The sequence below is a fragment of the Falco biarmicus genome, chromosome 4 (assembly GCF_023638135.1).
Source record: "Falco biarmicus isolate bFalBia1 chromosome 4, bFalBia1.pri, whole genome shotgun sequence".
Lineage (NCBI taxonomy): Eukaryota > Metazoa > Chordata > Aves > Falconiformes > Falconidae > Falco > Falco biarmicus.
In genome coordinates this window covers 14236280-14249156 of record NC_079291.1, presented here as the reverse complement: position 1 = coordinate 14249156, position 12877 = coordinate 14236280, and the positions used below count along the sequence as shown (strand labels likewise).

Genomic DNA, 12877 nt, shown 5'->3' with positions numbered 1-12877 from the left:
GGGGATGCCTGAAGGAAGCTGTGACTGTGTGGGCAGCCCATGCTGGAGCAGCTCCTGGCAGGAACCATGGAGTGAGAAGCCCAAGGCTAGAGCAGGGTTGCTGGCCGGGCTTGTGACCCTGTGGAGACGCACACTGGAGCAGCCTGTTCCTGAGGGGCTGCACCCCGTGGAAGGGACCCATGCTGGAGCAGTTTGCTAAGAACAGTAGCCAGTGGGAAAGACACATATTGGAGAAGTTGTGGGGGGCTGTCTCCCGTGGGAGGGACCCCATGCTAGAGTATGGGAAGAGTGAGAGGAGCCGTCCCCCTGAAGGAAGGAGTGGCAGAGACAATGTGTAATAAACTGACCACAGCTCCCCATCTCCCTGCACCACTTAGGGGGAGGAGGCAGGGAATTCAGGAATAAAGCTGTGCCTGGGAAGGTATAAGGGGGAAGGTGTTTTAAAATCAGTTTTTATTTTCTTATTATCTTACTCTGATCTGATTGGTAATAAATTAATTTTTCCCCAAGTCAAGTCTGTTTTGCGTGTGACAGTAACTGGTGAGTGATCTCCCTGTCCTTATCTTGACCCACAAGCCCTTTGTTGTATTTTCGCTCCCTCGTCCAGTTGAGGAGGGGGAGTGATACAGCAGCTTTAGTGGGCACCTGGTGTCCTGCCACGGTCAACCCAACACAATATAAAACTGTTTTTCAGTTGCCAAAGTTTACAGTCCAACAACTTATTTCAGGTCACATTTGCATCCTGGGTTGTGAAGCAAGAGGTGTTGCTTATCGGCAGGGAAGTGGACTGCTAGCTATGACCTGCCCAGTTGTCCACCTATGCTGTTAAGAGGTCACCCTATCCACCCTTCACTTCTCCAGAGCTTTCTCACCTATTACTTAAAAATTAATAAACCAAGTCACAATGGTAGCATTCCACTTAACTACTACTCATACATCTCCCAGGACTACAAATCACTTTGAAAGTCAACAGCTACTTACGTTTGAATGGCATCAAGTCCTGCCATCTTCATCTTCAACAGGCGGTCTTTCCAGTAATACTGGGGCACCCGTGAGTAGTGAATACTACCTGAGATGTAACGGAAAGGCCTCCCATCCTTGACAAAGCAGTTGCAGCCATAATCAATCCCAAAACTCCTTTGGGGTATATTCTGTGTACAAAAAAAAAAATAAAAAAAATTACACAATATAATCTCTTTCTGCCTTGAAAGACATGGAGAACAGTCTACACAAGTCTCTGGATTGTCACAATAGAAAGTACAATGGCATTAAAATTAAAATGGTGAAGTGCTCTCCATTAGCTATACATATAGCCTGCCTGAGCTCAACACCAAAGGACTACAATACATCTGCCAACCACACAACAATTAACAGGATTCACTACTACACCAAAATATGCCACATGCATTCTGCACTTTCAACAAGTACGTAGTACCATCTCTCTACAGTGATACATTTTGCAGCTGCTTACACCAGTACAAATGGTGAGGAATCCATAAGGGGAGACTGGGTGAATGCCAACACTTTGCACCCAATGCTTCAACTTACTAAACTGTTGGAAAATACGATCCTAATTCCAACTCTTACTGCCATGCTCAAGTCTGGAAGCAAAAGCCAGCTGGGAGCTTTTAAGGAACAAAATGCACATTCTAAATACTCCAGAGCACAAATCCATACATGTTTGAAAGCTTAGTTTCTAGTAAGTATATAACTTTGATAGATCAGTCTGGCAAACCGCATACATTTATGTAAGTCATTAAAAAATAGTCATTTTTTGAGGAAGTCCTACTTTCAATACTTTTACAGCAAAGCACACCCAAACCCAGTGGACTTAAAAAAAAAAAAAAAGCAGGCAAATTAGGAATAAGAGTCCACACTTCCTAGCCATAAGAAAAATACCTTAATTTCAAGAGCATGGGATTACTCCTCAAGCGAGCCTAGTGAGCCTATGATCTTAGCAAAATTTAAGCTACTATGACCAACAGTAGTACTTCCTTTGCTTGTCAAAAAAAACAAAGGAAAAGCAGAAGACCTTTTAAGTGCCTGGCCCTATGTCTTTAAGCACTTTTAACTTTAATTTTTTTATTATTTTTTAAACAAGAGCTTTAACATTTCATATCTTCCATCTCTCATTTATCTTTGGCATCCCTGTCACCAGTACTACTGTTGTCCTCCACACATCACTGAATAGTTGGTTGTTTGTCTTCATGTTCTCTAACTTGGCATTTGCATTTTATCAGATTCATTACTGAGCACATAAAAAAAAAATCCCTTCAATGAAAGTTCAGTACGGATCTAGGAAGTAACATCACTTGACAGCAAATGTAATCAGTTAGTTCTTCATACCTACCAGAAAATAAATCAGAAGTCAGCCAAACAAACCTCAGCATTTATTGGACATTGTAATAGTCCAAATAAAACACATCTTAGAATAGTGTAAATTAAAAGCTGATGAAGCTGGCCTTGTTCCTGAAAAGATAGGCCTTGGTCTGTCCCTTATTGAGAATGGGGCTTAGCAATTAGCAAGTTGATTACATGAAACAAAAGTGATGACATTAGAAAGGCAAGAGAGATACAGACCACCATACAACCCCAGGTGACACATACATACCCCTCCTCACATGAAAGCCATCCACCTTTGGAGGAAATCTGCCCAAAGATTAAGTAGGGATTAACAGACCACACTGTTTTGAAGAATATTCTCATGTAACCACTTCTGTTAACTAGTGAAAAATTTTGTTACAGTACTGTGTGCAACTACAGGAAGAACAAAAGGAAAGGAATGGAAAAACTGAAATACAGCAGGCATGTATAACCATATAACAGCAAGCACTGAGACTCCCGGCCAACAACTGGACACAACTGCCAACCAAGAGCATACTCTTAGTGCAACAAGACAGCAAAAAGGAGCCAGTGCAATGTGTCAGAGGCCAAAAGAACAAGAGTATAAACTACTAGATGGAGTAAAAAGAAAAAGCTCTCCTGAAAAATTGAGGATGAAATTGAGTCAACATGCCTATCCCTAGACTGTCATTAAATGAAGCGACTGAGCGAGGTAACACTCCACAAACATTTGAAGACTACGAACTCCAAGGAGAAGGAAGACTATATGAAGTTGCAACTGTGATAAAGGCATTTATTCACAGAAAACCTAAAATAAAGTTGTGGAAAATGTCTTCAGTGCACACAGCAATCCAAAACAATCTGCCAACAGTGAACAAGTGAAACTGTCTCCGTGGTGGACATGTAACAACAGATGTGAGAAGATGCAGCCCTGAGCTGGCACGGAAACAAGAACTCAAGGGATTGCCAAGTATTGCATAGCGGAAGCTTTTTAAGCCCTGATTCCACAAACACAGACCCATTCTTAACATTTAACAAAGAGTTCCATCAAAGTTGAAATAAATCTTGACTCAAAAGTATGGACATGCCAGATCTGCACAAAATCAGAACCTTACAGAGCTGAAAAATACAAACCAACTGCTACGGAACAAAAGTAACTTGAAGGTTGGAATTCTCCCTGGGAAATGATGTTGTATAACTCCAGGCTGTTAAACCTCAAATAAATTACCACTGCAGAGGATGCACAGGTATGCCCCATCTGCTTACTTCCCTTTCAATTCAAATATATGTGCCTTTTTGCTGACCTTTAATTTATAACCTGCATCTTCATTCTTGGGCATGCTGCACCAGGATGGAATTATACTGTGTGTATCTCCAAAGGAAACCACTCACCCGTAGGAACACCAAGCAGATGCTTCACATCCTTCAGATTTTTCTACTCCAGGGCACTGTGACAAGTCACACTTGTTCAGCACTTCAAAATGATCATGACCACATGAAACTCAGAACTCAGGTGCAGCAAAGCCACACTGAAAGACCATTATCCCCGGAAATAAAGAAGGAGAGTCAAAATAAATTGCTGTTATTTCCCTCTGAAAGAGCATTTTAGCCCCGCCTTTAAACTAACCACATCAAAAGGCCTATGGAAAAGACACAATCCATTTATGGCAGGTAACTGTTGAGAGATGATGAAAGTTCAATCAACTGTTTACATAGCTCTACCCTCAGGGTACAGACACCTCTGGCAGAGAAACAACGCTTTCTTAGAACAATAAAACAATAAAAAGCAGGTATTAATTACGGAAATAGTCATCATTGAACTGGTTACCATTTAGAAGCCACACTTCTAAAGCTGTGACCATAACTGTAAATCACCTTCCTTACACATACATTTTCTGATACGGTATTACTATAGGTGTGAGAAGGAGGAAGCTTCCAGAGTACTTTGTCCGATTCACCTTATTCACTTCCCGCTGTAAATAGACTTCCCTTCATGACCAATTATTCAACATTCCTTTATTGCCAGTGCATGACACTACCCACTGCTCGCAGACCAGGGCTTGCAACAAACCCAAAACAATTCTTATGAATTTGTGTCTGGCTCTATCGCTATCATATACTCATGGTTGTGAATATGTGCAGGAATGAATTCCCTGCATCTTGCAGAAGATGGGGTAGTGGGTCTGCTAGTTTGGTAAGTAGATTCAACAGACTAACTGCAACACATCCTAGAGGATGCCAGTTAATTCATACCACATTGTATTAATGCCCAGCTGAAAACTCAGACCCTTAGAGGCAATGGTATAGTGTTGCATCTTACATGCTCAGAATATACTCACACGAAAAAGGGAAGAGCTACAAAATTTGTCCTTTCTTAAATCAAGTAAGAATTTACTTTTACAACCTTAATGCTCTTTCAACATATTGTAACATGCATGTGTTTCAACAGAGGAAAAAAATCATAGCTTCAGCACAAAAAACTATTTAACAGTGGCTAGAATATCTCATTCTCCAAATTCACAGGGCAGGTTTTTTTCTTATTTGGAAGGCAAAGAAATACAGATACAAATCCTCAATGAACTCCTCCACCTAGCATCTTTTATGTGGACCATTCAAGCATAGAACACCCCTTTCTCTACCCCAAAACCTAAGTACCAAAATTCATTTTCTCTTGTTCCTTCTTAGTATCCTTCCTCTGCCCTTGCATTGGTCCTTTTCACTGTATCACATCCTCATCTCCCTAGCCTACACTTCTTCCCCCTAGTAGGCATTAGGCAAATTTAACAGTGGCCTGACCTTTCCCACTTTCCACCATGCCTCACTTAGCAGTGTAAGACCAAGATTTTTCCAACAAAACTAGTCAGATTTATTGTCAGTAGCTTTCTGTGGATAAATAGAATTAGTGTGTTAAAACTATTCAGCATGAACTTCTATAATAAATACTGGTACAAAATAAAAGGTCATTAGAGGCATCTTTCTTGATAAGCAAATAAAGTTTTATTAAATCCCAACATTTAAAGCATTTGTTATACCACAATTTACATACTTTCAAATCCACTCTATACTGATTATATAATGTAAGAAATACAACTTTCACAAAGTGATGATACTATTCTATTTTGATATTATTCTGACAGTGATTAATTCCCCTCCGCAAAGAACCAGCCTTCTATAGGAAGAAATATAAATTAATTTAGTTAAGTTCTCCAGATCAAATACATTACACACACAAAATAAAAGATTTACAAAAAAATATTTTAGATAATTAAGTAGCACAGCAATTTTTTTTTTTTCATCTGGAGTACCAAACACAGGTCTATATCAGGCAAATTCAAGTCAAACTGGACGAAGTATAGAAAAAGCCTTGAAGGACAATTAGGGATTGCTGTCTGACAGAGATTTTAGAAAAGGTAGGTTAATTCCTCCGTTTACCAAAAAGAAAGTCAATCTAGGATACTTTCCATTCATAATTCAAAAAAAAGTGAAATAGGAAAAGGCTTTGAAGTGTTTTGGCACAGGAGGAAAATATTTCAAGTCACAACTAATTACCAAGCAAACAAGCTTTCAGAGGGAGACTTAAAGAAAAAAATTACCAAGAACTAAATTGCACTGGGAGAACTCAAATTTATGAAATGATAATATGACCATGTCTAAAAGGATGTGTATGTGCTCCTGAAAGGATACACAAAGATCTTTCAAAACGGGTACATACAATGTAATGAAGAAGTTATCTATGCACCCCTGGGATGGAAGGACCACTTCAGCCAGGTTTTGCACAATTTGGGCAGAACGAAAAGAGAAATAAAAAGGGTACGGGGAAAAAAAAAGAAAAAATTAATACTAGCAACTCACTGGGAAACTAACACCAGCTAAAATTAGTCCCACAAAAGCCTCCTGATACGGAAATTCACTTAATGTCTTCTTAACACAGTAATAACCCTCATCATAACAAAGGAAAAGCTATCCTCCTGGACCCCTGGCCTAGAGGAAACCCTCTGCACTACTAAACCCAGAACAAGGCTTTTAAATGAAGGCATGTTGGTAAATAAACAGAGGGCAACGGGCTATCAAAATTCTCTCTGCAGCAGACAATTTGACACTACACTACACCACGGATGGGCAAGAACCACAGAAGGACCCCATGCAAGTGGTGGACAGTGTTTAATACATGTGGAAACTTTAAAATACTTAAAGAGATACTATTGCACAAGCATGAAAAGAAAGTATACCAAATTATAGGTGCTGGGAAACAGAAATTATCTAGTCTGACTGGTCTGAAAGACTTCTCCGGCTCTTCCACCAACCTTCCAGTGCACGACACATTTACAGCATTTCTCAGCATTCCTGCGAGCAAAACCACAAGATGTTTGTACAGAGGAACATGACACAAAGCCAACTTAGCAGTTCAAAGCTCTGCCCTGGGCAGGGGCTGAAGGGACTGGATGAAACGAAACTTCAAAATTTCACTTGGAGAAAAACTCAACTTTACAAAGCCTATGGTACTCTTCAAATACACCTCCACACACCTCCCGCAAAACTACAACAGGAGTTGCAGACTAAAATATAAGTGTGTCTTGTTCAGCGTCACACAGGAAGGCAGGAAAAGACTGAACACCACAGTTCTGGCCCTGGCACCCTTGGTCTCCCATGTAAGCACTGATCTCTTTGGCCCCACGCTATGTGGGTTTGCCTGAGAGGAACCCGGTACTGGTGAGCAGAAAGGCTGAGCAACGGAAACCCTGTGGCTACAGCTGCAGACTTCAGAGTCAGAATTCCCTGACAAATGTATTGTTCATGGCGTTTCATACAGCAACACTGAGTGGAAGGGGGGGAAGAGAGGAAGACATACAGAGGTAACTTTCATCAGCCTGGACAATATACACACATTAATTTACATCCTGACTTTCTTATATGAACACAAAGATACGGAAGCAAGAATGTTATTATCTTCTAACTTGTCAAATTTTCCAGAACGATATTAATTTGTGCTAAGTCTTTCTAGCAAAGACAGAGAAATTCTCCATCCTTCATTATCCTGTAGCAGTTATTCTGCTATGTGCCTATCAGACAACCAGGACATTGATATGCAAATGCTATTAAGAAGAGTCACCTGCTGCAGAATTGGGGTGTTTTCTTCCTAAAAAGCACACCATTTATTTGAAATATTAACACTTTACACAATTCCAAGCATTAACCTATTTGCATCATTTTCAAATAGTATCGCCTTACTCTTACATGAGAGAAATTACAGAAGAGAAATTAAGCATAAAAAAATTTACAGAATTAAGAGAAAATACACTATTTCAGCTCTGGATTTTGTGCTTTACATCAGGAGGTATTGTATGCTCAGACATCATGCTCAGAACAACAGAAGTTATGTTAATGATGCATCTTCTTTCTCATTTGCTTTGATTACAGCTATTTTCAATAATTACTAGATGCCCAGTTATTCTAGGGAAAATGCTTTCAGAAAGACAGATACTTTCACTCTTTGATATCTGTCTCTCCAGCTTTTTAACCCAAAAAACTGAATTTCAGGAACTGATGCCTGGCAACTTACTGTACTGGTAAGCAGCACAGACTGGAAGCCCTAGCGCATGCTGCGGACAGCTAGCAGGATAGATATCCAGTCTCAATAAACAAAACTTTCTCCTTCCCATAACCCTTGTAGCATAAGGCTTCTACAGTTTACATATACTCAGTGGGCACTCTGTAGTCCCTTTTGCAAGACACGCATGAGTGATTGCACTGCAAGAGATCAGAACTTGACCTGCCTGAGATTTGATAAGGCAGCTGCCTGATGGATAATAAACAGTGGAACATGGAGTAAATGCAGGACACATATAATTACTAAACATGCACAGGCCACATTATCTCCATGACATCAGTGTTATCTTTAAATGCAGAACCTCATTAATAATGAACCCAAAGAATTCATTTCTTCAGCATTTTAACATGCCCCTGATTTGTTTCATAGGCCCAAAATCAGTTAGTGTTTTCTGCTCAAACTTAACAGAACCTGCTGAAGTCCACCCCAACACATCTTCTCCAACTTCCCTGAAAATGGATTTGCTTTCAAAGCAGTACAGCTAATATACTGACCAAAAAGGATGGCAGAAGTCTTTCAAACTGATAACTCCTCAAGGAGAACGCAGAATTATCTCTGTTATTTCAGCTCTGCTGCCCAGCCTCATGGGTATTCCAAAGTACATCGTCCCCGGGCTCACATAGACAAAGGTGTTCTGCCCAACTTTGTACAAACCAACAAAGAATGGATTCAGAAGATAAGCTCCAGCATTTAGTGGGAAGATCTGCCCTCCATGAGTATGACCAGAGAGAATTAAATTTATGTCTGGTCTCTCTTGAAGGGCCCACTTTGCTGCAATTGGCTGATGAGCTAACAGCACTATTGCATGCTCACTGCTACAGCCTGTGAGAGCTTTTTTTAAATCCATGCCATGTCCTGAGTAGCATAACACATCTGCTTCAATATCATCAACACCAGCCAAGCAGAACCAGTCATCAGTGCTCTTTGGTGAAACAATCTTCACATTCTCATTATGGAGTGGATGAATGTTAAATGATTTTAACAGCTCAAACCAGTTGCTAACATCTGATGTGTAGTATTCATGGTTTCCTGTGACAAAGTAAGTCCCAAGAGGGGAGTTAAGCTCTCCAAGAGGCTCAACAGCAGGTCGTATGATCTCTGCCTCAGCGTCAGTCAGGTCCCCGACAATCACAGTGATATCTGGTTTTAAAGCCTTAACCATTCTCACAATCATGGCAAGCTTGGTCTTCCCAACTGTAGGCCCGAGATGGATATCTGAAAGCAACACCACTTTCAGATTATTCATTGTTGAGGGCAGCTTGTGAACTGGAACCTCCACTGAATTCACAGTAGGAGGCTGGGAAGCGTTTAACAGCCCGACAACAGTCAGCACAACAGTCAGTATGACTGCCAAAACTGGTTTCATTGCTGTTCTGTTCTTGTTGCTAGTGCCTGCCTTAGCGCCTCTCCCAGCCAAGAACCTGTAAGCCTGCTCTACAGAGCCTAGAGTGAAGAGGAAGAAGATAAGAATGATATAAGCCCCCAGGCAAGTGTAGGCAGCTAAAGAAAAGAAATAGGGCTCTTCCGCAACAAGAAATAGCAATGTAAAGAAGCTTGAATGAGCCAAAGCTAGAAACATGAACACAGCTATTTTCCATGGCATGAAACAGAAGGAGCTGGAAGCTGAAGACCTGGAGAACGTGGTGACTGTGCTTCTCCAAACATGAAGAGATCCTATTAACATGAGTGCATTAGCAAAAAGTGCCATCTGCAGCCTTAGAAGCCAACGCCGTGTCCCAAGATCAAGTTTTTCCGCCAGATAACTGCGTGATAGCATCATGGAGAAGAAAACCACTCCTGCAGCCACTGCAGCCTTTGCTTCAAGGGGCAGTTGCTTGAAGGAGATCATCTTTGCTTCCTGACAGTTTCCTTCTGTTCTGCAGAAGCCTCCAGTAGGCAATAATGTGGTTATGAAGGGATGCCTTGGGTCAACAAAGCCTGCAACCAGGAACCAGTATCAGCCGTTTTAAAATATTACACACATTCCCTTTTTCCCAGACTGCAGCAAAGGACACTTACTTTGCACATACTACCCAAGACACAGGGTCATGCAGAATCACTATCACAAAGACAGAGAGGAGATTTCCTGACGTGGAATAATCACACAACTGAAAACACTGCATACCGGCAGCCCCCCCTTCCAAGCTCCCTGCTTGCCTCCCTCAGTAATTCCCCCTCCACCGCCCTACTAGCACATGCTACAGCAGCAGTGAAATCCCCACTGGAATGGGAGCTACCAGTTGCCACTGTGGTCCCAGAAACTGCAGATGATGTACGGGCAGATATCCTTGTCTCCAGTTGCGAGTAAAACTTCCCCAAAGCCTCAAAATCAGTACAGCCAGTGAAACCCACATTGTGTTTTGCTACTTGCCTCCTGCTCACTTCTACATCTACAGTTCCCAAGACTCAACACCTGTTTCAGCATATCCAGGTCTAACAGGATGCAATTAAGTTGAAAAGGAATTAAAAAAAAAAATCACATGCTGTGCTCCTTTAAAAGTAAAGGGAGCACTAAGTCTCATGTAGCTCTGTTCCCAGACTGAAAATAAAAAAAGCAAGCATCAGTTCTGTTTGAATTGTACCAGAAATCCCCATTTTGCTCTGTATTTTGCTTAGAGTTCATAGTGTTTCTGTTAATGCCCATTTTTCATATTTCTATTTAAAATAAACCTACTGTTTTATTTTGAACAAAGATGAAAAAGGTTTAGATGGTCTTTCACAACATACAACAGAGAACAAGTTTGAGGTAACAGACTACCTTATTTAAAGCCACGCAGCAGCATATGCTTACTTTCAAAACAGTTCTTGTCTCTCAGTCCACACTTAGCTAGAGAAAAAGTAAGCAACCATTACAGCCAAAAATACCTCAGAACTAGGGCACAAAAGCAACCTTACAGGGCTCTGCAGTGAGCCTGAGCCAAGAAGCCTACAAACCCAAGTTTCCCAGGCTGCTTTATCTGCAGCATTTATTTTCCCAAGCTAATTTAAAAGAATATTAGCACTTCTGTGATGATAGGACCCCATTATATTTTGAGGACTAGACCAAGTTTTTAAAAGATTCCTTCCCACCCACTGCTTGGTCAGGGAACTGTGAGTTCACAGAGAAATCATGCCTGCCAGCCTCTGTTCCTCAAGCCCTCTCAGCTGTTACAAAACTGTTCTTGAAAAACAGTGCTATTTCACACACGTCTCTACAGAAAATAAAGCCAGGAAGATAAGAGGATAAGAAATGCCCTACTGGTTCAAGTCCACAGTTCCTCTAGACACCAGGCCATATTTTGTCTGGACAACAGCAATAAAAACATGCTGTTTAAAGAAACGACACAACCCTGGCCACTGTCTGTGGTCTCCTCCCCACGCAGTCCTCCAGCTGATAAAGCTGCTACATTAGGGATGCCAGAAGGCAAATCCTTGCCCAGTCATTTTCGGATGTCGTTTATAAACCTAACATATTCTAATTAGGCTAATACTTTTTAAAAATCTGTTAAATACCGTCTACTTCTACAATCCCTCATAGCAGCAACTTCCTGAAATTTGCTACATAAAGTATTTCATGTGTTTTAAACTACTAAATCCACCAAGTGTCCCTCTTCTAATACTGCCAGCTTTGGTGAGTATAGACTCTCTGCTCCTCTCACCCACCACCTTCAGAATTTAGTAAGGTGCAGCCCTTAAGCCGCCACCGCCCAGAGACCATACTTACGGTGGCGACGCAACCTTCCCTTTGATAAAGGTCTCCCATGAGGCTGCACTGCTTTTTGCACAGCTTTAACCACCTCTGCACTATTCAGCTGCAACAGCAATCGAGATAACACTAACACTGCTTCAAACCCAAGCCGCTGGCGACAAGGCGCGGCTCCACAACAACTGTGAAGACTGTGAAGGATTTGCCCAGGCCGCTGGCTCGGCAGCGGTGCGGCGTCACACTGGACAAGCAGCAAGAGAGTCGCTGCCGAACCTGGGCAGAACAGGAAAAACTCCTCTCCCTCCTCTCGCACACCACAGGAAGAACAAGCTTTCCCGTGGGATCTACTAATGGAGTGACGGCATAAGGTAACTGCAGCTCGATTCGCCCCCCACCGCCGCCACGGGTGGCTTTGCGAGGCCTTGCAGCGTTTCTCAGAGCGGAGCCTGAAGGGCGGAGGGCGCAGAGCCGGCAGCCGGCCTCAGCCCGCACCTCCGCAGGCAGCGAGCCCTCGGTCACCCCCCGACGGCGGCGGCCCCCTCAGCGCGGCCCGGCGCGGCGGGAGCGGGCAGCCCGCTGAGGGGAGGGAGCCTCCTCCGCCGCCACCGGCCCCGCACGGCGCCCCCGAGCCGCCACCGCATTAAAAACGCACCGAAGTGACTCGCCTTGCCCCGGGGACGAGAGGAGGCCCCTGCCCCCCGCAGCCGTGCCCGCCCGGCGGCCCCCCGCGCCCCTCAGGGCTCGGGGCCGCCCCCCGCAGCCCCCCGGAGCCGCCGCCGCCGCCGCGCGGGTACCCTCCGAGGGGGGGAGGGGACTCACCGCCGCCCGGAGGAGCCCCGCCAAGCCGGCCAGCGGGAGCAGGAGCCGCAGCATGACGGACGGCGGCGGCCAGCCAGGAAGCGGCGGAGCGGGCGCTCCTCAGCCCGCCGGCCCGCGACCCGGCGGCGTCACCTGACTGGCCCGGCCCGGCCCGGCCCGCCCCCCGCTGCCTGGGAACCGCCGCGCGCAGCGCGCGCACCGCCCCTTCCCGCCGGCGCCCGCGGCCCCGCACCGGAGCTCTGCCCGCCCCGCCTCGCTCCGCCCCCCCAGGGCACCACACGGCTCCGGGGACTCGCCCCGGCTCCCCAGAGGGGACGAGGGAGGCCCCCCGCCACCCGGGCGGGCAGAAGGGGCCGTACGGCCCAGGGGCTGGAGGACGCGCCTCCAGCGCTCCGGGCCGGCAGCAGCGGCGCGGCCACCGC

At 44.2% G+C, this 12877-nt stretch overlaps 2 protein-coding genes across 3 annotated transcripts in view; both read right to left on the bottom strand.

Annotated features, from left to right (window-relative positions):
• GLB1 (galactosidase beta 1) overlaps positions 1-12590 on the bottom strand; it is a 46563-nt gene extending 33973 nt beyond the window's left edge. Inside the window, exons 1-2 of the mRNA XM_056338479.1 lie at positions 12456-12590; positions 982-1151 (exon numbers count right to left, since the gene is read on the bottom strand). Coding sequence (XP_056194454.1) covers positions 982-1151; positions 12456-12509 — 224 coding nt within the window. The 5' untranslated portion in view covers positions 12510-12590. The remainder of the gene's footprint in view (positions 1-981; positions 1152-12455) is intronic.
• TMPPE (transmembrane protein with metallophosphoesterase domain) lies at positions 5318-12577 on the bottom strand. Of its 2 annotated transcripts, none has more exons than XM_056338480.1 (2): positions 12456-12577; positions 5318-9889 (listed from the first exon to the last, which is right to left on the bottom strand). In XM_056338480.1, exon 2 carries the CDS (start codon positions 9798-9800, stop codon positions 8484-8486), a length of 1317 nt encoding a protein of 438 aa, XP_056194455.1. In that variant the 5' UTR covers positions 9801-9889; positions 12456-12577; the 3' UTR covers positions 5318-8483. The 2 variants fall into 2 exon arrangements, with proteins under 2 accessions (XP_056194455.1, XP_056194456.1); XM_056338481.1 differs by lacking the exon at positions 12456-12577 and adding an exon at positions 10710-12023.
• Positions 12591-12877: the final 287 nt, after the last annotated feature.

What these genes read in the sequence shown, in the direction of transcription:
- TMPPE (XM_056338480.1), bottom strand. Translation starts at nt 9,800, where the DNA reads ATGATCTCCTTCAAGCAACTGCCCCTTGAAGCAAAGGCTGCAGTGGCT.